At 41.4% G+C, this 26,149-nt stretch overlaps 1 protein-coding gene across 1 annotated transcript; it reads left to right on the top strand.

Annotated features, from left to right (window-relative positions):
• Positions 1 to 3,728: 3,728 nt before the first annotated feature.
• Positions 3,729 to 26,096, top strand: RUBCNL (rubicon like autophagy enhancer). The gene is made up of 15 exons (XM_086741832.1): positions 3,729 to 3,836; positions 5,927 to 6,029; positions 8,441 to 9,109; positions 13,869 to 13,954; positions 17,048 to 17,255; positions 18,128 to 18,226; positions 19,494 to 19,536; positions 19,899 to 20,031; positions 20,430 to 20,575; positions 21,385 to 21,449; positions 22,606 to 22,844; positions 23,518 to 23,579; positions 24,698 to 24,851; positions 24,980 to 25,070; positions 25,604 to 26,096. Exons 1-15 carry the CDS (start codon positions 3,765 to 3,767, stop codon positions 25,714 to 25,716), a joined length of 2,283 nt encoding a protein of 760 aa, XP_086597958.1. The 5' UTR covers positions 3,729 to 3,764; the 3' UTR covers positions 25,717 to 26,096.
• Positions 26,097 to 26,149: the final 53 nt, after the last annotated feature.

The following is a 26,149-nucleotide window of genomic DNA, read 5'->3' as shown; positions in this document are numbered from 1 at the left end:
AGCTTCTCATGAACCAGCACTCCCAAGTCTTTCTCCTCAGGGCTGCTCTCAATCCATTCTCTGCTCAACCTGTATTTGTGCCTGGGATTGCACTGGTTAAAAGGATGTGTGGACACACAGTTGATTCTCTCTTCTAATGACAATAATTTCACTCATGACAACAGCCTTTAAAGTCTTTAAAAAGGGCTTAATCTCGTCTAAAACATGAATGTGTGTTAATTATGGCAGTTGTATAGTACCAGTAATGCACAGAGTCGGAGTTTCTGAGCAGGAATGGCTAAGGTGCCTTCAGTCTCCTTGCCCTCCCAACTTGGGTGGCTGAGCCACTCAAATCAGCTGTCAAACTACTAGGATTAAATGATGTTGTCACAGAAATTATGGTCTTTGGCTGTATTTGCACTGACTACATATTTGTCAAGAATCCACCAGAGCAAAGCAGGATGTGCATTGCTCTGATGGAGATGTGCCACAGCACTGTAAGGTCTACCAGCAAACGGAGGCTGGGGTAGCTCACTCAGGAGCAGCATGGCCAGCCACCCAGCAGCTGGGTGGAAAGCTGAGGACACCGTCACAAGCTGTCATTCCCTGCCAGGGTACTAGCATCCTCAGACATGCTTAGTAATGTGACTGGATGCCTGTAAATCAGCATGTCTGGAATTTTTTAGAGAGTCACCTGACCACCAATTTCCTGGATGCATGTTTGGCTTGGGATAGTTATCCTATCCTAATAATTGTTTTGATTCTATATGCTATTATTTTTATACTTCCTTCTTTTAGCGTATTGCTGATATCTTTACTTTAAGCCTATTTACAGGTAGCTCTTTCGTGGAGAATTAGGAAAGATGATTCTTTACAAAAGATAGAATTCAGTCATTCTGCAACATTAGCCTTAAAACTCAAAAAAAACCAAAAAAACAAAAAAACAGCCTTTGGGGCTTCTCCGTAGAAGTCTTCCAAATAATTGCCAAAGTCGAGCTATTTTAGTTGTATGATTAAAAATACTCCTCTCTCTGATTTTAAAAAAAAACAAAACAAAACATGCCTGTTTCTTTCAGGCAGTTTGATGCAAACATTATGGAGTCAGCACTGTCTTGGGCCCCTGTCAGGAACAATTACTTGAACGTGTTTAAATAAACTGTGTTCGAGACACCACAGATATCTGCTATCAGTTCTCCCCAGTGTATCCCTTTGTAACTCAAAGGTCTCACAGCTTGACAACTCCTGAAGTTTATAAGCCATCTACTTCCATGCTCAAGAAGTGGAAAGTAGGAAGGTTCCCCTATAGAAGCCCATTGATGTGAACTCTTAATCCACCGTCTCTGCTCCCAGCCTCACTCTGCTGGTTTTTGACATTTTGCTGGAAGGTTTTGGGCAGGTTTTTGCTGATGCTTTTCATTTTGGCATATACAGTAGACAAAATAGCTTGGTTTTTTTCCCTCTTCCTAAACCAATGCGGGTCATTCTGATATTAGGGCAAGATGCCAGTTTGGCTCACTCTGGTCTTGTTGAGTTTCCACCTTGTCAACTTTGTAAACAGGCAAGCACTTCCTTCTTCTTTTTCCTTGTGATTCTACATCCAGGTTTCTAATATTTCTGTCGGTGGCATCTGCAAAAAAGTACAGAGGCTTTGCTTTGCCAAGCAAAGGGTCTGACACAATACAAGGGATCCTGACAATACATGTATACATGAAGAGAGCAGCGTGGAGAGAAAAAGAAGCACCAAATGGATATGGAAATCTTTGAAATGCTACCACACTCTTCTTGCACAGTATGGCTTTCAGACATGTTTAGTATTTTGCATTTGTATAATGCTTTTTGTGCAAGAATTTTGCAAAACTTTATGGGAATTAAGCACAAATTCCCCAGCTGGTTTTTGCCAGGCTTTAGTAAGAAATCCAGCAGAATTAAGAATACATCTTTAGCCTTTTCCACCTTACTACCTGTTCTTCCTCACCTGTACGTGTCAGTTTCTCAAAAGTAAACTTTATTTTTACACATAGCCATGTGAAATTACCATTTTATAGCTGAGAATTTGAAACACACACCATAGGACAATGTCCAGACCGAGTTCAGACAATAACTATGCAGCTTGGCCAGCGATTACCCCTAAGTTTTCACAGCCCAAATCCAGTGCCCTATTTACTGTCTGAATAATCATCTGTGCTTAAAAAGGGAGGCAGTGACTCCAGAGCATCTGAAAGCCACATTTTCAGCTGCAGCTCTGTTTTACATTCTGTTTACTGTTTCTACTTATTTCTGCGTGGTACCATCTGGACTCTTTTCTACTTCCTTATGGTTTGCAATTGCCTAAGTTCCTGTACTTTTTTTTTTTTTATTTTGTGGACAATCAGCATTTTTTTTTTTTGCTCCACAAATACAGCTCAGCATTCCTTCACTTTATTTTTAGCCCAAACTGGCTACTAGGCACTGCAGCTTGCTAGCTTTGAGCCTGCTGAGGCAGCTGACTCAGAGACCAGCCTGGCAGATGGCTCAGTTCCTTCCTAAAAACTAAGCGAGAATGGATCTTTGTCACTTCTAATACACCAGCTGGTTGCAAATCCTCAACACAGCTGATCTTTGAGGTGTGCCTGCACATCTTGCCTGCGGGCCTCAGCATCCCCCACCCGGAATGAGAAAACGCCCTCCGTTCGCACCCAATTGACTTATCTCGGGTTTGTTTGGTTTTAGAATAGGATAAAATAGAATAGAGTAATTCAGTTACTAGGGACCTATGGCGATCGTCTAGTCCGACTGCCTGACCACTTCAGGGATGACCAGAAGTTAAAGTAAATTATTAAGGGCATTGTCCAAGTGCCTCTTAAACACTGACAGGCTTGCGGCATCCTCAGGAAGCTGCAGAGAGCAGCCTCCTTTTCTCCAAACCAGACAAGCCCAGCGTCCCGAGCCGCTCCTCACAGGTGGTTTTTGTTCTCGTTCGGGTGGGGTTTTGTTTGGCTTTGCTGGGTTTTGTTTTTCTCTCCGTTGCGCTGCGGCACTGAGGGCTGCCCCTTAGTTACCGGAGAGCCCGCGGGCCGGCCCTGCCACCACTGCCGGGGCTGCGGGCGGGGCCCAGGCACCGGGGCAGCTCCGCCCTCCCGCGGGCGTCCCCGCCCCGGGGGGCGGGCGCTCCGTTCCCCCGCAGCGGGGGGATCGGCGGCCGCGGCAGCGCGGGCGGCGGCGGGATCCGCGCCGTGGTCGGAGGAGCTGCGAGCTGCGAGCTGCGGTCGCAGGTAGGACCGGTGCCTCGTAAAGGGGGGTGGTGCGCATTGCTGGGGCGGGGGGAATGTGCCGGTGCCTCTCTCCACGTTAAATCCCTTTCAGGGGAGTCCGGTGGGCTCCCGTGTGAAGCGCTGCCGCTGGTGCTTCCCCCTGCCCGGCACCGGGGGCTGAGCAGCCGCGGAGCTGGAGCGCGGGGGCTGCGTTGCCACGGGGTCTGCTCCGTTTCTTCCTCCTTTTACAACGAACTGATCGACACCACAGATGGACACATTCCTCTTATGCCTGCAGTAGGCATTCCCGTTGCGTTGTTTATTTTGTTTTGTTTTAAATTAGGCTCTTTCTAACACAGTTTACCATTGTTGCTGAGCTCTGCTTTTCGGTAAGCTCATAAGCGTGCAAAGTCAAAACCGAAAACAGTTCAGAACATTCAACGCAGAGTCTGCAAAACACATGGAGAATCGCGGTTCCGGCGGTGGGGATTGTAATTCTTTCTCCGTTGCTTCCAGGTACTTCAGGGCAAGAAAAAAAATGAATGTTTTCCCACCATGTCTCTCCATGCGGTAGTCGTGGCCAGCTCCAGCGGAACAGAGATCTTCCAGCACCCCTGCTCTGAAAAGGTGGGGCAAGGAAGGCACCCGAATGTTGCCTCTGGGTTTTTGTTAGCTGGGGGGACTGTTTTAAAAATAGTTGGCAGTGGTTGTGGTAAATATTTTTAAAGGCTGGCGGTTTCGTTACGGAGATAATTTTGGAAATACTGTCCCAGTATTGAGAGGTGGAAAGGCTGACTCATTTATCCTACGAAAGATGTCAAACTCAGTGGGTTTTTACTTTTCATGCACCTCTGTTGTCATATCTCCTTATAAGTGCCCTTTTTACTTTTTCTTTTAGTTTGATAGTTAACTATTTTTCTCAGAGCTCTTTCCCAGTCTGTGATATAATTGAAACTGTAACATCTTGAAAGTAAATGGGAATCTTTTATCCTAAGGTTGCTTCTGATAAGATTTAAGAGATGGGCGGGTTGATTAAAAACAGATAAAATCTTAAAACTTAGCACTCTTAATGTTTGCGCTTCCTGATAAAGTACTTGCACTCACCCTGCTGTCACGCAGCTGTGACAGCTGCATCCTAAGAGGTTAATTGCTGATATTAAAGACAATTTTTGAAATAACTAAAGTAATTAATAAAAACTAGTTCCTGTAAGATCTAATTTATCTAGTAATACTGACAATATGATATTTATATGTATAAAGCCTGCCTACACGACAGTTTCTCTAAATTAGTGCAGAGAAAAAAAAAGCAAATAGAAAAAATAATTTATTTTAAAAACACTATCAGATACTGAAAAGAGTATTTTGCTAAGCACTGGCATATTCAAACGCTAAATATTTGAAATTCAGCATACTAGTTTTGGCCTAAAATATTATTCTTCACTTAAAAGGGAAATTTTTTGTGGGTTTTAATTTCTTCTGCTTTCCATGAGTCTGAAGGATATCAGGACTAGATCTGCTCTCTGAGTCGCCTCACTCTCCCACGAGTCCCCGTGGGGAACACAGAGGTCAACACAGGATGGTGGACGACAGCGCACCTTTTAATTCCCTTCCTCTGCGTGAGATCACAGGGTGGCAGGGAAGGGCGAGAGACATCCTGGGGACATTTCTGTGTGGAGACCTTTTCACTGATGTCTGCAAGTGGGGAGAAGGCATGGGGGACGCCTTGGTTAAGTGCCTTTTAATGCCCGTCAGAGCAGGGCACCCCTTTGCTTTCCCTGGTTTCTGTGATGTGCTCTGCAGGTCTGTGACATACATGAGGCAGTGGAGAGGGAGCAGGAAGTGATCCTCACAAGGAAATTGTGAGCTTGGGGAGGAGACCTGTGGCTTTGCTGTCCTGAGTGTATCTTACTCCCTTGTTGGAATTAGCGTCTCGGTATCTGTGCTAAACTGCTCGCCCTGGTTCAGCTTAATGCTGGTTTGACAATATGGTAAATCCGGCTTTGGAGTTTGAAATACCAAATCGGAAGCGTCATGACTGCACAAAGCAAAATGCTGATCTGGTATAAACCTGCTCAGTCAGTTCAAATGCATTCAAAATTTTTGTCAGCTTAGAGTGGCAGGCTTGGATGCCAGGTTGAGTATTATCTATTTGTGTCGCTTCTTGCTTTATGCTGGGCCAACCACGTTGCTGACGTATATTATGTTCTATCAAATTAGGCAGACATGATTATGTGACCATGCTTGCTACATGCAAGCACATGTATCAGGTGCTTATGAAGTCAGGGCCTCGCAGATTTAGTTCATAGCTTGTATATGTCTAAACAGGCCTGTGCTTCCAGCTACGGATTGGTGGTTCCTTTCAATTCTTTTCCACTTCATTGCTGCTGTTTTGACAGATATACAGACATCTGATTCAGCGTTTTCTCTCATGCATGCCTTAGGCACAAGCTTAATTTTCCTACCGTGCCGAGTTTCTTTTAGTCACCTGCCTTCTGGAGTGAAATGCAAGATGCAGAGTTGAGATGGGAGTGCTCTTCAGACGGTGTATGCTTCTGGGGAAGTTTTCAGACAACCAGAAGTACAGGCAGTGGTTAGGTGACTGTCGGCAGACCTTAGCACAGTGTTCTTCCTGCTGGGATGATGTGAGATTGGGAGTACCATTACCAGAGTACTGTTGTGTTATAACCAAATTGTCTGCCTGTGTGTTCTTCTTCTAGTTAAACCACGAAAGCCTAACTTTCCCCCAGTCAGCGTATTCTTCAAATCCCTCAGCGAGGATTAGCTGCCTTGCTCCGACACCTCAAATCTCCATTCTCTCAGGTATGCCAATTTATTCTAAAATGCCTCCCTCTGGGGAATTTTGCTGGTGCTTGTAGTGCTAGCAAAAGCTATAGATGTTTGTGTGTATTAAATAAGTATAGTCTGGTTGGAGAGGGAACCTTGCTTACTGGCTTTGAAGATGGGACAACATCAAAGTATTTTATACAATTTCAAAGTATGGGGTTTTTTTTTGCCTTTTAAATGGTAGTTTGGCTTTCTAGTTATGGGTTTATATATAGCATTTTGGGTGCTCAAGAGTAAAATACTTGAACTGTTCAGATGATTCTTGGGAGGTTACCTCCTTATTCATTCAATTAATAGTTTCTCAGATTTTAACACATTACCATCATTACTAACATATGTATCAGTTGCAAAACTGAACTTGAGATTTTTTAAATTTTTTTTTTTAAATATTTTTTTTATTTTTTTTTTTTTAATTGGAACTATCCTGTTTCTGGTACTAGCTTAAAATGTGGCATTTGGTTTGTTTTTATTGTTGTTGTGTTGTTGTTGTTGGTTTGCTTTTTTTTTTTTTAAGCTTGGCAGAGCAGAAGCATGAGTTGAATTTTTAAAATTTGTTCTTTTTTTCTCTTACTATCCACTAAGAACAAGTACTTGGCAAAGTAAGTCAGCATGGTTATGATTAGTTGTAGAGATGCTCCATAATGCTGGAGTTGTGGAGATGACGAAGGACGAGAGGTGATGGGAAGGCTGCCAGGATGGGCTTTGCAATAGGAGAGCAGAGCAGAAGAGTTAAAGAGAGCAAGACTAAATGTTTTGCACAGGGAAGATGCTGTTTTCAGCCCAGGTTAAGGTATTCTTGTGCAATTGAAATGTCATCGTTACCAAAATTGCTTTCTTTTCCTGAAAAGACTGAAATGTATCTGTTTGAAAGTCAGCTAGCTTTTATTTTCTTATTCCTGCCCCTTACACTCCCATGGCTGGCTATGTTGGCAAGGTGTTTCTTTGCAACTGCAGCCAGTAAAATGTGCAGTTTTGCTGCTTTTTCTGCAAGAGCTTTGTACTGGTAAGTGGCAGGTGGCTGATCCTAATTACTGATAAACTCTTCAGCTAATTTTGACCTGAGTTTGCTAGGACAGCACTGCTAGCAGCTTTCGCAGTATAGCTTATACATGATGTTCTTAATAATTTTTTCAGCTTTCATTTCATAAGGACTGCTCTTTTATATAGACTTGCTTTTCCAAAGTAGGTGGGGGTTTTTGTTTTTGTTTTGATCCCTTCATTAGTAAACTTTCTTATCATGCAGTTTGAGTGCATGCTGACTTCCAGGTGAGTGACTCGTGGAGAGGTTTCCTGTTTTCCATTGAGATATGTCCAAGGAGAGCAACCTCTGGGCAAAGTCTGCGATACGTGCTGCTTTTTTCATCAGCAGTGTTTAACATTCCTTATGGTCCTAACTCTAAGGGTTGTTTGCCCTGGAAATTAATCTTCTTGATTGTGTCTATTCTTAGAATTTTACAACTGACTTATCTTCCCAAAAGGAGATAGTTAACTTCATTGTCATGATGTTGTCAATCGTTTCTTTTTGAACATAGACTTTGTGTCTAATTTCTTCATTGCTTGGGTGACAGCGGTTTCTGTGAGGCTTTTTGTTCAAGGTATAGGATTTCAATTTATTCTTGAATAGCTACTGGTTGCAGTGCGCGCTTGTACATCGTGCTGGTGTTGCCATGTTTGCCATGAAAAGCAGTTTTTCCATTTTCTATTGAACTCTGTTTTTGCAGTAGATTGCGCAGGACCTTGGCAAGCAGTACTTTTGATTCCTTCAGAGGCATTATAATGAACTTGGTGTGATACAGCTTTATTTTATTTATAGGTTCACATAAATGTTGCCACCCTTATAAGTAATGGACTGAAAGTTAATTTAGCCTTATCCACATGAGGAGTGTCTGACTGAACCGAATGAAACACGCAAGCATGTGACCTTTTATTTACTAAGTGTATTTTTTTTTTTTTTTCTTCCTGCTGTATTGGTACTCCATATATATGTGTTGCTATACTGTGAGCTTCTTTTTTTGCTAGCAATAGAACCAGTACTTGTACTGGTAACTGTACCTCATCCTGTTTTGTAGAACAAGGATGTTTTTGGGCACACTGACAATCAGTCACCATTAAAGTCCTAACTAATTGTGTTTGCGTAGCAGCAGCATACTTTGCTGTTGGTTTATTACCTAGCCTTATCATTGATAGAATTGCTTCCTGGCTGCAGAAAACAAGAGCTTTCTTGCAGGAAGAGGCAGCAGAGTGGTGCACAGATTCAGTTCTTCCCTTTCTTCTTACCCATGTTAAAAATAATGTTCATTTTACTCATCTTGTAAATTAAATTTTAGATTTTTTTTTGAGGAGAGGATTGTTTTGTAACCTCTCAATTTCTTCCCTTTTCTGAACAGATGAATACTTAAGGCCAGCAGTGATTGGACATGCTGGAAGTTTTGGATCGTACCCAAACAGTGCTGAAGCTATCAAAGACATTCTCATGTCTGTTTTAAATTCATCTGGTTTGAAGCCCTCTTTGGTGCTGGAGCAGAGCACAATGCAGGGAGCTGAGCATCTGGACAGTGACATGGAACAGTGGGAAGAAAGCAGCGATGGGGATAGCCATGATGACAGTGACAGCGATTCCACACATCACAGCGCTGCCTGTACACAAACAGACATTCGGTTTACAAGGCACCGGGCATGTTGGGACAACACGTGCTGTGATTCCTCTAAACCTTCACTGGATACTTTCTTTTGTCCCCATGACTCTGACAAGGATCCTGCTGCTTCCTCTTTGAATGGTTTCACTCTTTCGGACGTATCCCCTCTGAAGAGGGACTGCTTTACCCAGGTGACATTAACAGGAGGCACTGTCACATCAGCTGTTCTGCATTCTAGAAAAGAATGTTATACCTCCCCTGAACAAGACTTGACTTTCACAAGGTTTCTTCCTGATTCAACTGTTGGTAAGACAGCAGATCTGTTAAGATACCCTGATGCTATGGAGCCTGCACCTGTCAGCAGCAGTGACAGCAATTCTTCCAGTGAACTTTCCCAGTCAGAGCCAGTCAACCAAACAGGTAATTTCGCAGGTCCATTTTTGGTTTAAGATTTCTGTGCTAGAAAAGATAACTGTAACTGAAATGGGCCTTGTTTATGGTGATTGCGAATTAGATGAATGCTGTCATTCAAAATAGAGAAGAAGGGAGAAAGAGCTTAAAAACGAAGGAGAACCAGAGGGTTGGACTCGGTGAAATGGGAGATATTCTTGCTTGCAGTAGTCATTCGACTTGTGATGCAGAAATGCTTCTGTAATATACAACCTTTGGTAAAATGTAAAAATTGCTGAGCCGTGAGCAATGTAGAACATCCACTGGATGAGGCTTCCACCATCTTCGTCATGTCTTCACCGTTACCCTTCTCCCAAAAGCAGAGGGCATGGATCTGGGCATTTGGTAGTGATTCACTGGTGTGTCCTTAGGACATCTTGTATTTGACATGAGCTGGAGGAGAGCGAGTGCTTTGATTCTGGAATTTTTGAAGGCAGAGCACTAACATCCATTCTCGTTATGACTAAACTGGCTTGTGCCAGAGCAGGGCTACTTTTCTTCTTCCCCTTTCCAAGTGCACCTGCCGTCTCAGAGACACATAGCCCTGTCCAATGCAGATCAGAATCTTTTTACCCCTCATCAGCTTCTGACCCTATGGATAGTCCCACATGTTGTCTGGACTGAGAGCTGCTAGCAAAGGGTCCCTCTCCTGTTTCTGCAGTGGGAAGGGGCTCAGGGCAGCACAGGCCTGGAGGCCAGGACCTGTTCAGCCCCGTGCCCCCAAGATGGCTAACGGAGCGGCTGGCCTGGCCTCAGGGCTGTGTGTGCCTCTACAAGGTGTACTGGCCTTCCTGGGCTGCAGGCTAAGGCCTCTGCCCCTCAACTTGGACAGCAGAACAATCCCCTTGTATTTAATATCTAATATTGTTAAGAACAGCCTTTGCTAGAGCAAGAGGGAGCATTTTTATTTTATTTATAAAGGATGTTATTGGTACCTAAGGGCTTATTCTTGCTAAACACTGAGCCTCAGAAAGAAGATGCAACTAAGGCCTGATTTTTCTACTGGAAAGGCGGCAAACAGTAGGGAGCACTCAGCCTGCCTTTGTATTATAAATGTCATTTTTAGGCAAAGGCTGGCTGGGTTTTTGTTGTTGTTTTGGTTTGGTTTTTGTTTTTTCTTCCTTCTCCCTTTGGTCAATAGTAGTCCTATTGGTGACACTGTTGAGCTCAGCTTCCCCAAGGCCTCCAGTTGGCAGTGAGATGTCAGATCGACACGTGCTGTTGTGGGACTGGGAGCTCACAATAGTAACAACTTTGTCATCTAGGATAGGCTGTGGTCACCAGTTAGCATGGCGATGATGGTGGTGGTTTCCTTCTGCTGGGTGTTTTGTGGGTCCTGTGCAGTTGAGAGATGCCCGGCAGGGAGAAGGGAACCACACCCGGTGTTTGGATCCGGCTGGGGCCAGTCACGCAGGTTTAGGTAGCCTGATCTGGGAAACACAGCCCAGGCTCTCAGTCTCAGCAGGGACTGCGAGGCACGTATATAGGAACCAATAAATAGCGCGTGACTCGATCTTCTGGCATGAGCGGGATGTGTCACAAGCTTGCTTAGGGTCAGTAACGCTGCTGGCTCTCCAGAAAGGAAGTGGAGGAATACAGCAGCCAGGTGACTGAAGAAGTAGTGTCCTTGATTTTACTAAGAAATGCTTCTCATAAGAGTTGGGATCCAGTTAGACACTGCACAACGTGGCGGGCTCTGTCTGCGTTAAACTTTCATCTGTTCTGTATAAAGTGAAAATTCCTGCATTTCATTGTTCCTTGTTGCTTCCAGCCATTTAACTCGCTGCTGGGTAGCCTGGGATCGGGGGAGCGAGGTCTCATTCTCCTCTGTGTTGTGCATGAGTGTGAGGACAGGAAAAGCAAACAGCAGTCTGGAAAAAAAAAAAAGAAATAAAATGCCCAATTTGAAGGCAGGAATTACACAAGAGCATCTCCTGACATGTCATACTTTCCATTGCTGTCTCATAGGTGGTGGTTTTTCACTTTTGTTTCTTGGAGGAGAATTGGTAAGGTATGGACAAGGCATAAGAAAATTACATAAGATGACTAAAAAATAAGTATTTTTTTTCAGTCAGATTTAATGTGGGGGTTTTTTTTGTTTGTTTTGGTTTGGTTTTTTTTTTGTTTTGTTTTTCAGTGGGATTTTCTGCTGGTCCTGTGAGACTCCTGTTAGGTCTTGTTCATACTTTTAAGGGCTATTATCCAGTGGCCTCATGCAACCTGAAAAGGCTCTGTCATTGTTAATGAAGAGCCTGTGACTGAAATTGGTGTTTTCTGGGGGCTTTGTTGTGGCTGGTGTGTCACTGGCAGTTCACAGGGCTCATCCTTACTTTTAACCTCTGTGTGCATCAAGGTCACTTCCTTCTTTGGCTCTTGAGAGCTCTTTCCCCAGCAGCATCCAGGCAACAGGGCTCAGGAGCAGAAAAGCAACCGGGTTGTTTTTTGTGTCAGACCCAGAGCTGAGCCCCATTGCTAGATGTGCTGGGTTCTTTCCCGCTTTAAGTTAAAGATGCAAGTGGGTTGCAAGAGGTGAGCAAGAGGACAAGCTCCCATTAGATTTCAAAGTGATATTTAAGGTGAATTGCATCTTGTATTGGAAAGAGAAAGGAATAATTTTCCCATTTCCTTATTTCTGCTTATTATTTTTAGTTGAGGGGGTAATACCTGTTATTTTAATTGATGAGAATGTAGGCTTTTATCAAGCTGTAGAGTCTTTAGTGGTTACCTGTATTCCCTGCACACTGCTTATCCACTAAGATGAATCATCAAATAGGCATGAAAATAACCTAATTGGATGATTAAATCTGTTTTGAAAAGTCAGGTCATCGGCCTTTCCATTTTTCCTTCATGATATACACAATGGAGGTATTAATTCTGTACAAAAACATGATGTCTGTGTCAAGTGCAGTATTGACTTTCCAGCCTGATATCACCAGTGCTCAGGGCAGTGTAACATGTTTTTTATAAATAAAGCAATATAGATAATCTAAACCAGTCCTGAGAGTCAGCACCCTTTAATTGGAGAAAACGTTTTCATAAATTATTCTCATATTTTGTGGAACCTCTTTATCCTTTTTTATGACTCTTAAGCAAATTTAGGTGTGACGCTTTTTTTTTTTTACTTTACAAAAAGTAAAGAGCCTTTGATTAAGCTGTATTAAGTGGCACGTGTGGTGGTAGCATTTAGATATGGTCTATTTTGTCATGTAAGCATCACCACAGTAAAACAGAAATTGCTTGATTATAAGGTCAAATAAGTGGTAGTAAACAAACACGAGTCATTGTGAAAAACAGGAGTCATTTCCTTTCATATCTCATTAGTGTGTGCATCCACAGACATATATATAATCTTCATCATCCTTCCAGGTAATTTCTTGTAGCAGTGGTTGTGAGTGCTTTGGAAACAAAACAGGAGAGCATGATCTCTCACCTTCATTTCTCTGGGAAAGATGGTTGTGATTATATATACACTTATGTATAAAAAGCAGTCCATGGTAGATCTATAAAAAACCAGATGCATGCTCTGCTGCATAGTGAAAAGTTCTTAACAGGGAAATGTAGATTAATTTTGTTTCACATGCTCATCGTACTCAGCAGCTAATGCCAGGAAAACAAAACTGCTATTCTGGGAAGCTGGGAGTACTGCGGCTAATGCATCAGTCTCAGCTGTACATATTACCATGCAGTATGGATTGCATGTGGAAACAGAAGAGAGATTTCCTTGAGGTATGGAAACATAACGGCAAAGTTCTTTTCCAAACTTGCTGTAGTCACACAATACCAGCAGTGATTCAGAGAATCTTTAAAGGCTGATCCATCTTTCTGTATGCCCAGACAGCAGTGAGATTTCTTTTTCTTCCAACTGTTGTGAGTGAGCAGAGAGCAGCTGGCTGTGTTGCCAACTGTAGAGCATCACTGTAATCCCAGCCTGATGTTTCTGGCTGTGGTTGTTCCCAGCAGCTCAGGCTGTAGCTGGGAGAGGGCTGGTGTTGGGAGCACAGCAGTGCTGTCGCTATATGGCATTTAAACTGTATTTCCCTGCTAGCTGATACTCAGCTTCAGATTGCCAGGGTGTCCTGGTTCTGGCTAGGATAGAGTTAATTATTCACCTGAGCTGGGAGAACTGGAGCTGGTGGCCCCTATGGCTGGGGCACCCAGCTGGGATAATTAATTAATTAGCTAACAGCTGGGGTTAATTTACCCAAATTAGTCAAAGGGCTATTCCATCCCATCTGACATCATCTTCAGTATAGAAGTGAGGAGGGTGCTGAGGGGAGCCTCCTGCTCCTGCCTTCAAGCCTCCTGCTTTTGAGAAGTGTGGAGATTTGTTGTAAGCCATTATACTGTATTTGCTTTCCATCTCTGTTTTGTTTTCTTCTGTTATTGTTGTTAGATTTTTGTTGTTGTTCCATCTCAACCCATGTGTTCTTGCTGGGTTTTTTTTGTTTACCAATTCTCCTTTCTGTTCCACTGGAGGGTGGTGGGGCGCGTGAGAGAGAGACTGCGTAGTCTGGTCCCGATTGGGGCTGAACTACGACACAGGGTCATTCAAAATGCCAACTTGTTCCTTGTATTTCTCCTTCTCCTTAACTTGCACCAAAACCTCCAGCCCCAATGGTGATCAGTTTTGGGAAAGAAGTTTTGCTTTGCTTTCTGGAAATCACTATGCACACATCCTGGGATCTGCAAAGAAAGAAATAACTAATAAAAGTTCTTGTTATACCCACAGGTTCTACTTCTCCTTTGAACATAAGTGCTATACCCTTGAATCGTTCGTTGCAGGACATCTGTATGCTTCCAGAAGATGTGGAGAAGGTGAGGACAACAAAGACCACTGTCATAATTTTTTTTTTCCATTTTGTAGTGGTGAAACCAAATGACAGGAGGTGTTTCTCAATAACAGAACTTTCTGATAGATGGACTAATCTTTACAAATACTGTGTTTTCCCTCATTTTCCCCTCTGTGGGTGAACCTGCAAAACTAAAATGCCTAATTCTATGTTTATTTTTACTGTTAATCCATTAGCTAATTATTTTAAAATAATAGAAATATTTTAGAACACTGTACTTTCCATTCCATCATTTTCCCACACATTTCTTGAGATCAAACTTTAAGATTACTGTAGTCATTTTAAAGTTACGTTAGAATATGTTGCACAGAATTTGTTGCAGATACATGTAGATGGATGGGAATAACCTCACGCTTTTATCAGGAGATAGGGAGAGGTTGGGGGATTTTTTTGTGTGTGCTTGTGATGAGCATGTGAGATTACTGTAAAAGAATTACAGTATGAATAACAAGCACAGTAACTGTAACATCTGCAGTAATTTAAGCAGTTTCTTATAGTTTCTAATTTGTATAAGGGGCCCAAACGACCTTAGGTGTGTTGCCAGATGGGCAGCCCATTTGACCCTATGAACAGAGGTAAAGATGAGAAGATAATACTGATGTACATAACTCTGTGTGCTAAATCTTAATCTTTTTTTTTCTAACAATTGGAATAGAGGAGTTAATGCTGTAATTAGTTATTGCAATGAGTAGGATTTAATACAAAAGAACTGTAAAAATGTGCCTAGAAAATGAGATAATTTTGCTGGACTGTGGATGTGCATGTGGTCCCATATCCTGGGCACAAGAGGGAGTGATCTTTGTGCATAGCACTGGTTTTGCTAGAGTGACAAGTTCAGCATTTGATTTGAAGCTCTCAGTGTCCCTAAGGTACATTTAAAAAGAACACAAATCGCACACCAAAACCCAGCAAACTTGTGAACTAGCTTTTTGTGAAAAGTGTTTCAAATAGGAGATGACATTTCTCCATATGTACTGTGGGAACCAAAAGCAAGGTAATTTGCTTTCAGTTATCAGGAGACCAGTGAGTAGATTTCTGGATTAGAAACCACAGCCTGAGAACTAAGTGAAGCAAGATCACATCAGCTACTTCTCCTGTGCAGATGAGGTTACAAGTTAAGATAGCGAAAGCTATGACCAAGCCGGCCTTTCAAAAATGAAACTAAACCCAAACTAAAACTCAAAACATTTTCAGGTTGTGAAATAATCTCTTTGAAACTTAGGAGACTGAAAACTAAGGTACTTGTAGTGTCAGCAAGTCTTGAGAGTTGTAGTTGTGTGCCAGGAAGGAGATGGGCCAGATGATCTAGAGGGACTTTCCACTGATGCGAGCAGGAGGGAAGAGAAATGAGAAGAAGGTTGTGTCACAGCTGAGTTGAGATGGCTTCCTAGAGTGGTGGATCTATCACGAGGCAGAGCTGAAAGCTCGTAGTCGTGCTGAGTACAGGAGTGCCTATATCCTGTTCTGTCTCTTTGCAATGCAGGTCTCAGATACGCTTACTGCTTTTATCAGCAGGGCATGCTGATGTGCTATACTCTGCCGCTAACTTGGGGTTAACCAGTGCCAGACAGGCTTTTTTTGATCTTCAGAGTAGGCACTGTCCTCTTTATCTGCCAGAAGGAAGGCATCTGTTTAATTCTTTCCTTTCCTAATGGTGTGTCCTGAAGTTCACTGAAAGTTGTCTCTGTCTCGCACCAAGCAAGCAATGTTAATCATTGTTAGGGAAAAGATAAAAGTCTATTCAAACACCCACAGGGATTTGTGGGCTCTTTCTAATGTTGAGATGAATCTTTTAAAAACGTGTTTGGCTGTGGACGATATAAAAGCAGTGATGTCTGTTGTGTTCCTTAAGATTTAGCTGTTTCTAAACACTAATGTCTGTCTTCGTGCTTCCCATACAGGTTGTAGGGGATGTAGTGAATACTGATAGGAGCGGTACAATTTTCTGAGCATAAGTCACTTTTTAGAAAGCTGCAATTATTCTGCACTCAGAATCTCTAGCCTTAAGTACTGCTGTGGTAATTTAGACAGAGGTTTAACCTTGCACAATGCAAACGTGCAGTTGAGGGAAGAGTATCTTGAGCATCTCTTGAGTGTCCATCCACGCATCTGACTCTTCACAACGCAGCCACTTTTGAGCTGAACCTGGGCTGGGGAGGCTGTGCCCAGGCCAGCAGCAGTAGCACAGGTAGGGCTGGCTGGATGCTGTGTTTATATACCACTGGAAGCAGAGCATACAACAGCGATGTTGGGGCAGGGAGCCCTAAGTTTGTCTAGATGTTTCAGTGGCACTGGAGGTGGCTTTACAAATTCCATATTCCTGGAGGGTGAGTGACTCGGGCAGGCACGATAGCAAGGGTCACCATGGGGAGGACTTGTGTCTCTGGTGTGGAAATCCACAGTGAAGCTTTGAAACATCTGCCTTTTATTTAAGGCAGTGTGAACACCAGGGGAGCTAGGTTCCCACTTACCCTTATCACAGACTTTCTATGCAGTCCTGAGTTGACCATGTGAGCTACCTCACTGCATGTTCCGTGCTTCACTGCCTCAACTCTTGACAAATGAGAGCTAGTAAGCTTCTGTACTACTCACCACCTGAAGATCCCCAGTCCCTTCAAAACTTGCCATTCTGGCCCCATCCAGGTTAGCAGGTGTGCAAAAACGTTTGCACACACTGACTTGAAATTAAATCCTATTAAGCAGATTACATGGATTCGCACTTGCGTACTAAATAATGCAGTGTAACTAGAAAACTATGTCCCTATGTACATATTCATCAATTAGGTATGTAATCAAGTTTCCTTTTACCTAATAGATGGGTAAGATAAAAGTAAATTCTGTGTTTTAATCAAAGGTAGGACAATTATCTGAGCAGTTGCCTTTTGCATTTTGTCTCTCAATTGCCCTTGGGGTGGTTTTTTGGGTGTTTAAATGAAATGTGAAATAGCCTTCCATTTTCATTTCTTGAGTTGAAAAAGTACGGGGAAAATGTTTCACTTAATCTTAAGTAAATATCAAATATGCTGTATACTAACGAGTGTTCCAATCTTGCGTCCAGGAAAACGCGCACTTTTTTGTTGCAGATATGATTATAGCGTCACTAGAAAAAATGAAATGCAATATCCTAAGCCAACAAGCAGAGTCCTGGGGTATGGAGGAAACAAGTGGATCAGATGGCAGCTATCACACTGATTCAGAGTTATCTTCTTACCCTGGAGTGAAGAAGTCTGATTCTTCTGTTGCCTCTTCAGACAGTGGTTATGAAGGCAAGTTACTTAGTCTACAATGCAAACTTTTCTGACAGCCTTTGTTTATTTTTGTGCAAGAACATACTAAATGAATTTGGGCATTACTTGGAAACAAATCCTCTGTTACCTTCTTTGAGTCTCTCAAGAGCCGTGTTCCTTGGGGATCATTATGACACAAGTGTTTTCCCTTTGGGTCAAATTCTTCCTTTTGAATGCTCACATCTGTGTGTTATTTATTATAATTTTTTTTTTTTTACACGGAAAAGAAAATGTAATGTTGAAGTGCCACATGGCAAGCACAGCTCTCCATAGAGTGTGCCTGTAGTTGCTTGTTTTTCTCTCTACTTAAATCCTTTTTTTGCAGGATTTGAAGCTTGGCACTTTCCTTCTGTGCTTATTTCTGCAATATGCAGATCAGGTCATGCAATTGATTTGAGTGAAACTATCCGGAGTATTCATTCATGTACAGTTTGAGGCAAGATAATAAATGCTCCTGGCACTATACTGCTTGAGTCAGCACATGCATTTTTAAGTAGGTTTTAGTCTCTTGAGTAGTATGGATCTTAGTGATGGAACTTAAGTGTGAAGTCTAAATGACATAACTTCTGGGGAAAAATCAATGGTGTGCTTGCACGTGAGATGGGAAAAAATCACTGATAGCTTTTGGTTTAGTCTCTACAAACTTCTTCCTAAGAAATTGAGGGACATGCTGTATGACAGACTCACAAGAATCGACTGTCTCTGTGTGTATAAAAATAAATTAATAAAATTACTCTGTGGATACAGACTGTGTGCTAAAGCTTTGTTAAATGAAGAAAAATATAAATATAATTGCAAGTACTCTATAAATGCTGGAAAAGTTTAACTGGTGTTGTCTTTGTTCTGGACAGGCTGTGCTCTGCTGCCTGTCAGGTCCCCAGTGCCATCACATCGTGAGATTACCAGATTTCATTGCCACAGTGACTCAGAGGATGAATATGTAATTATTGGTAAGACTTTAAAATTATATCTGCAGCAACAGTTCCATTGTTCAGCTGAATCTGTTGCATTGTTTGGAAAATCTGTTGACCTAGTAGATGTTATTGCAGGAGAAATAACATGAGAAAACGGAAAGAACCACGTATGCATGACTGCTTATTAGAACACATGTAGAAAGGCCAGACTGGTGCAGGATTTCCTTTCAACAAAATAATATCTTTGCTGGTTTGAGGGACTGAAATTATTTCTAAGGATTAAACCCAATGAATGTGGGTGAGCAAAGTGTGAGACTGGCACAACCTCAGCCAACTATAGCAGCATTGTTTGAGAGAATTTAGGACGTGATCATTTCCTAATTAAAGAGCTTGGTTAGGTTTTAGGCAGCCCTCTCTCTGCTTCAGGACTAGAGCAGAATGTCTCTGTTCCCATATAGTCACCAGTGCTCTGCTTCTCTTCAGGACATCCTGAGTTTTTTTGGTTGACTTCTGGTTTTTACATATACAGAAACAGAAACCCTTAAAAGTAGCCAGAGCAACATTTAACCTACTCCCCCCCACTCCCTGTTATTGCTCCCTTTTGGTTTTAGAGATTCACTTATTTTTTTTACCTTCTCTTTCCCTAACTGAAGAATGAAGAACTAGCTCCCAAAACTGCGTTTCTAATAGCAAGAGTTATTTTGGCATGTATGAATGGGGAAGCATTTTTCTTGAGAACAATATGCATGACCAAAACTAATGCTACCAATGTGAACACCTTGTGTGCATAAGCATATTTTGCCTATATAAACATAAGGAAGAAGTGTGTGCTTTAATTCCATTCATCTGGCCTGTCACTAGTTTATAGAATTAGCTGGCATGTTTGTGATTGATGTCTCCAAATATCTGTCAGTGTCTGAGAAAATAAATGTACACTCTCTTGATTCTGTATATTATTATTTATGTCTAGTGCCTTCTAACTGGACCTGGGCTAGCAGACACTTAGTGTCTCCTTACTGGTTCTGCTCCTCTTGATGGGAGGCTGATGGTGATGATATGGTGCATAGCTGTTAGGGAGTACTCTTCATCAGCAGATATCAGAGATTTGCAGAGGAGCTAAGACTCCTTTATGCCTGTTTTACAACCAGGGCTGAGGTTATTTCCCACATCCAGCAAGGGTATTGTAAAGATGAATATATTTGAGACTGACACTGTGGTAACCATAAGGTAGATTTAAAACAGTGCTGAGTAACAGAAGCTTTGTTTCTTAGATGGTTTGATAACATTTTCTCCTTTACTGCAGAACTTGAAGACCTTGAAAATCTGTCTGTCGCCCCACATGAAAGGTAATGCGGTGTATCTTACTGTAATAGCCTGGTGGCACTACTTCTTTTGCTGGACCAACTTTCTGACTCTTCTGTCCGGGGCGGGGAAAGGTGTGGGAGTGGTAAATTTGGTACTCCTAAGGAAAGAGAAGGAATGCTGCTTGACAGCAAATGTCTGTGGCGCTTGGCTTAGCAAAGCGACTCTCTGGTCCTGGAGTCTTGCTGGAGGGTGATGGCTGTGGCTCTGTGAGGGCCTGGGTGTATCAAAGCAAGGGCATAGGAATGAAGGGATGGAAGAAAGCTTTTTCGAGGATGCAGAAGAGGCAGCAGAGCTGCTGGTGACATGCTGCTGTTTTTCACTGTTTGTATTGCTTAATTTTCAGATCATCTTTTGAACCAGGCAGCAATTCTGCTGAAGCAACAGCCCAGGAGTTGTGCAGAGCTTTCAGAAAACACTGGTTGCAGACAAATTCTGCAGCTCAACTGTCTGGTTGCCTGAGCTCATCTAAGCAGAGAGTGAGTGTGAGCTGAAAACAGCGGGCTCTTTATTCAGTTCCCCAAAAAATCATTTGTCTCACTGCAGCTGCTTCCCTGTTAGGGAAAGAGGGAAGCTGCATTTAAAAAAAAATCCAAAACAGACAAGTGCTTACAGTTTATTAGTTCACTTCAGATAATTTTTTTAGAAAATTTCTTCTCTGTTTAGCAATTTTCAGCACATTTACGATGTGCAGTTGTGAATAAACATGATGCACTTTCTTCTGGGACTGATAAGAGGGAGCTTAACTGTGGGGGGACTATGTGCATGTGAAAATTGTACTTTAAAATCCTGGAGTGTGAAGGGAGATGTTTCATAGCATTTAACACATGTCCAGCTGATGGGCTGTTCATCTTCACAAGTTTGTCTTTGCTAATAGGCTGTGCTGAAAGAAGAGATTCCAAGAGAGCTTGAGTCCAGTTTGAATCTGGCTGAAGAAATAAAGATTATATCCAAATTAAGAGGATCATCTGGCTGGGCCCCACCAAGATCACAGATTATATTTAATATTCACCCTTCAGTCAAGTAAGTCTAAGAGATCTGAGCACTGTCATTTAGTACAGCATGGGGACTTGTCTAAGACCTTTTGAAGTTGATGGAAGGAGCCTGGGTGATTCAACAGAAGCTAAGGTTAGAGCTGGTGCCTAGTGCAGCCTTCTGCAGTGTCTGTCACCAGCTTCATTAGAAAGCTGATCGCATCATTTTTCCTCTCTTGGCACATCCTGATTGATGTGATACATGCACCTTAAAATGTGGCAATACACCTACTGTTTGGTGTTACAGTGACAGCGTGCTTAGCTGAACTCCTAAAAATTCCATTTTGTGAGATTACCTGGAGAATATTTTGAAAGAGTTTCCCCACTTCCCTACTGAGCCTTTATGGGTAGTAGATTTTCAGAAACAGAGTGAAAAAACAGGTCGTGTTTGGGGAAACTAAGGTTCATCTCTGCATAAAGTGCTGTTAAATGCACAAAGTAGGCAGACTGGCCAATTCCCTGTGGTGTTATAGGTCCAGTTGCTTTTTCAATTGCAAATGTGAATTTTTTTTTTTATTGGTGCCACTTTAAGAAAAGGGAAAGAATTTACATTCTTTCAGTGAGCCCTCTCTGGAAGCCATAGTTGATGTTGCATTCTCCACAGAATAGTTTAGAGACTCCCACTAAAGTAATAACCCACATCTGCTTCCAGAACCCCTTCTTCCTGTGGAGGAGTAGAAGTCAGCTCCCAATTTGGAAATTCACTGGCGCTAGTGTAGCTCTCTTACACTTTGGGATAATGTTAACTAAGCTGTGTTTTGGATGCTGAAAGGTGTAACTATTTGCCTCTGTGTGCAGGAGAGATGTGGTGGTGGCTGCCCAAAACTTTACCTGTGTTGGTTGTGGAACCCCAATAGAAAGCAGTAAGTATGACCAAAAAAGGAAGGATGGGTGGGACAAAAAGAAGTGCATAACTGTTAATCAGATTAATCAGATTATAGTCTTCACCAACATAATTTTACAGTTGTAGTACATCTGTCTGAGCTAGAAGGAAAAATATCGTTGTTGGATTGCCTGCAATACTAAAACAGGCAATGGGATTCTACCACTGACTGGAGTTTCTCATTGCAGACAAAATAGAATTATTAATAGATGTCCTTCTCATACACAGGAAGAATTAGTGATGGACAACAACAAAACAGGAAAAGTTATTAAAATCATGCCTCCAGGCTGGAAAGTTTTACTTTTTTTTTTTTTTTACTAGTTTTGTTTTTTTCAGTGGTTCCTTTCAATAATTCTTTATGTACTAATTTAGACATTTCCAAAAGTCTCTAAAAGTAAGCTTATGGAATGTTTGGGTTTGCTTTTTTAATGTTTTTTTTTTTTTTTTTTTTTTTTTTTTTTTTTTTTTTAAATCTTGATCATGCAATCCTGCTTTTATTTGAATAGCATTTGTGATACTTAGTGAGAACTGCTTGAAAGTATGATGATTTACAGGTCTGACAACCAGACCTTACCAAAGAAATCTTTGAAGTGGCTTTCCAGACTTGTTCTGGGTCTGTTCACAAAAGAGCAGGATTTATGATGGCCTGTAAAGTATCAACAGTCTGTGATGGCACATTAACTTGAGCAAATCTGAGATGCTGAGATAGATGGGTTAAAAAACCACAAACCTCTTTATATGAAAAAATATGTACAAATGTGACTCCAAGATCAGCTTGTCTTTCCATTTAGTGGGAGTATTTAAGTATTTTGTTGTGTGGTTGTTTTTGTGGTTTTTCTTCCTCGTGTATCTTTTTTTGAAGGTAAAACAACAATGGTTTCTTTAAGATCTCACGGTGATAAATATAATCAGTTCAGTTTGACAGATGTGGAAATGAGGAAAGCTTTCTCTTTTAATGTGAAGTACAGAGCTTGTGCGTGTGTTTACCACAATAATAAACTCCCCTATTAAAAAAAAAAACAAACAAAGAAATAAAAAACCTTGCCCCTCACTCCTGAGCTGTTTAGACAGAATAGGCATACAGACAAGAGATACATCCCGTAATTACTCACAATTTCATTGCTGTCTACCTGCAGAATATATCAGGAGACTCCGCTATTGTGACTACCTGGGGAAATACTTCTGTGACTGCTGCCACAGCTATGCCCAGTCTTGCATTCCTGCCCGAATACTGATGAAGTGGGACTTCAAAAAATACTACGTATGCAACTTCTCCAGACACCTACTGGATAGTATATGGCAGCACCCAATCTTCAATGTGTCTTGTATTAACAAAGCCCTCTATACAAAAAGTAAAGAAATGGACAGGGTGAGGGTAAGTGTGGCCTTTTTTGAATTGGGAATTTGTGGGTCTGCAACTCTTGGGAAGAACTCCTCGGGGCAGGTTGTCCTTTGCCATGTATGTGGGAAGGAGGCAGAGTTAGTTTCTGTGCATTTAGACTTGTCTCATCGCCACTTCTGGGACTTGCCCTTTCTCCCTTCAGATGAAGAGGGAATAGGGAGAACTTTCCAATCTATGCAGTAAACATTTATCTCTGCTTTGCAATTGGCTGTTGGAAAGGTCTGGAAGTTTTGAATGACTCCTTAATTTTGCCGGCCATTAGAGAAAACACTCTTGGCTCACCTAAGGGCTGCACCTCCTACAGCTTGAGAAAGGGTGCTCTACAGAGGATTAAAAATTGCCATGTGGTCCCTTCTTGGCTGAGGAGACCTTTTCTTACATAGGTTTGGGTCTGGCATCTTAGTGTGCTGTTTGTAGTGTTAGGAATTCCTTCGCTTGTCAGTGAATAAAGGTAGCCTTTGCCTTCCTTGGTCTTTCATGCATTAGAAAATCCCTTTGTGTAATTCTGTGCCAAGTGTGAAGTTCCTATTTTTAGGTGTGGCTTGAAAAGGGTTGCTGACTCAAATAGTGGTGTTCCTCACTTACAAATACGTAAATGCAATTTTTTCATTTAAAAATTGTTTTGTTTTTCCCCTTCATCTTTTAGGAGGCGCAAGAACAGCTTTTTCATTTAAAAAAGCTTTTGAAAACCTGCAGGTTTGGTGAAAGGTATGGACCATGTTAGCACATAAAAAATAAGAGATTTTATGTGGTAGCTTTCTGTTTCTCGTAACATATTTAGACATTTGGATTTAAATGTTGAATGTTTTGTTGGGTGTACTTTTTTCCCTACTGTGTGTCTCAAGTTCTTGCTCATTCTTAAAAGGTCTAAGATACTTAAGTATATCTCTGAGGTGGTCTTTAAAAACAAATTAACAAATATGTTCCTTGAGGGTTTAAAGATTTCTTCCAGAAATCTGTCATAATACTCAATTCAGTTTATTTTATAAACATATTCAGATGAAAGTAGTAACCGAAAGTGATAAATACCAAAACATGACCTTGCTTGTTCCTGCAAATTGAAGATTTTTTGGTGTTCACCTTCCCAAACTATGGGCATAACTAATAAGTAGACATGTGAGTGGTAAAACCTTCACTGCAGAATTTCTGACCTTTTTGAAAACAGACATAAACAAAATAAGGTTTAAAAGTGGGTTCTCTTCTTTCTGACATGGACCTCTTTTTACGTATCAATTGTGTTGTACACCAAAATTAAACAGAAATTTACTTTAATGTCTCTCTTTCTGGACAACTACTTGTGATTCCATTGTAGAAATAAGCATTAGGATCCTCACTGTACCTTCCACATTGGTGGTATTTTGAAAGTAATGGCTATGTTTTCAGTGTTCACCTGCTCAGCACAAGCATAGTTTCACCCAATAGTGACCTATGCAGGGTAAAAACCCTTGAAGTTCTCTTTGCAAAAAAAAAAAAAAAAAAAGTAAATAACCCTGGCTTATTAATAAGATACTATATGGGATTTTATGCTCTTATGTTCCTGAGGTAGGACAAAGCCCTTTACAGGGCCTAATTAAGAATTGCTGGGATAACTGTGCATAGCAACTCCAAGTGCCTGAGGAATGCACATTTAAAGCAGTCGTTTTATTCTAAATACCAAACTCTCCAGTTTTTGTTAATGTGCCCTCACATTGGGAGGGGAGGTAGGATTCAGCGTGAACTTGCCTTGTATGATCCCTGGATGACTACAGAAGTGAAAGAGGCTTATTCTTCTAATATACTTGAAAATCGACTTTTTCTAACTTGATTTTTTTTCTTTCTCTTTGCAGTGTACTGAAAGAATTTGAACAGGTCCCCAGCCATCTGACAGAGGAGCTGCATCTCTTCTCACTGGATGATCTGGTGAAGATCAAACGAGGGCAGTTACTGCCACTTCTTAAAGATATTCTGAAGAGATCCACCTCCCATGTGGATGGTTGCGAGGTAAGGAAAAGCCAGGGCTTTTAGTGTCTTTGCAGCTGCTAGTGTGTGGAATATCCCTGCTGACATTCCCAAATAATTTTTTTTTTTCTTCACTTAAAAGTAAATAAACTCTTTTGCTGTCCTTGTAGCTCTGTCAAGCGAAGGGATTTATCTGTGAATTCTGTCAGAGCGCAGATCTGCTCTTTCCGTATCAGATTGCCAAATGCAAAAGGTGCACAGGTATGTTCTGGACCGAACATTTCACTTTCTTCCTTGGGCGGGGTGTTGGTGTGCAAAACTGTTCAGACTTGCTTTAGTAAAACATTGAGAACTTGTTTCGTTAAAAGCATGTACATTTGAAAACCTGCATATGTATTTGGAAACCATGGATAGTATGTTTCTTTGAAGAACAGCCTGTGGCAGCTGTCTTGCATCCATTAATACAGAGAGCAAAACCAGGGACTTGACTGAACATAATTATGGCAGCAGAGGGAGGCTGTGTTTTGGGTCTGTGCATGAGAGTGAGCCTGGGACAGTGCTATACTCTTGCTATATCGGTTCTTGCCAACATTAATTGTAAAATCTGGAAATCTTACCAAAATATTTACTCATAGTTATTACAGTGGTTGTTTTCCCAGCCTTGCACTGCTTCTGTTTAGTTTTATACTTGGTGAACTAGATAGAACACCCTTCAAGGAAGACAGCTGTTGATTAATTTTTTAATTTTTCTTTTTTATTTCCTGAATGTTAAACATACTTATATGTATAAGCAGAGTGCAAAACATGCTTTCACAAAGCATGCTTCAAGTCTGGAGGCTGCCCCAAATGTCTGCGGATTGCAGCTCGCAAGACACTTTCAGAAACTCCGTCACTGGTGGCTTTGTGAAACTGGATTTCTCTGCTGATTTTGGAAGATGCTCGAAGTCAAATCTTCAGGTGCCTGACTAAGAATAAAATAATGTTGTTTTAGACATTGCTATTTTTAATGCATGTCTCCTTTATAGGGGGTTAAAAAGAAAAAAAAAAAAAACACACAAAAAAAAACCCATCAAAAAAACCTTTAATATAATCGTTGAAAACTCAGCTTAAAGGAGTTTCATCTTAACTGGTGACAGAAAGATTGGATGTTAATTATTTGAGCAGCCTTCTCTGTTATTATTTGTCCTTGTATGTAAGATTTTTAATATTATATTTTTCCATGTAAAAATTATTCTCTGTAATTTTGCAAATAATGTATAGATAGTAAATGAGTGTTGGAAATCCTTACCTGTGTCAGATTTTGGAAATAGGAAAAAGTGATAAAATATGAAATAATTCTC

This window comes from Chlamydotis macqueenii, chromosome 1, assembly GCF_036417535.1.
Source record: "Chlamydotis macqueenii isolate bChlMac1 chromosome 1, bChlMac1.mat, whole genome shotgun sequence".
Lineage (NCBI taxonomy): Eukaryota > Metazoa > Chordata > Aves > Otidiformes > Otididae > Chlamydotis > Chlamydotis macqueenii.
This window is presented reverse-complemented; position numbering and strand designations above follow the sequence as displayed.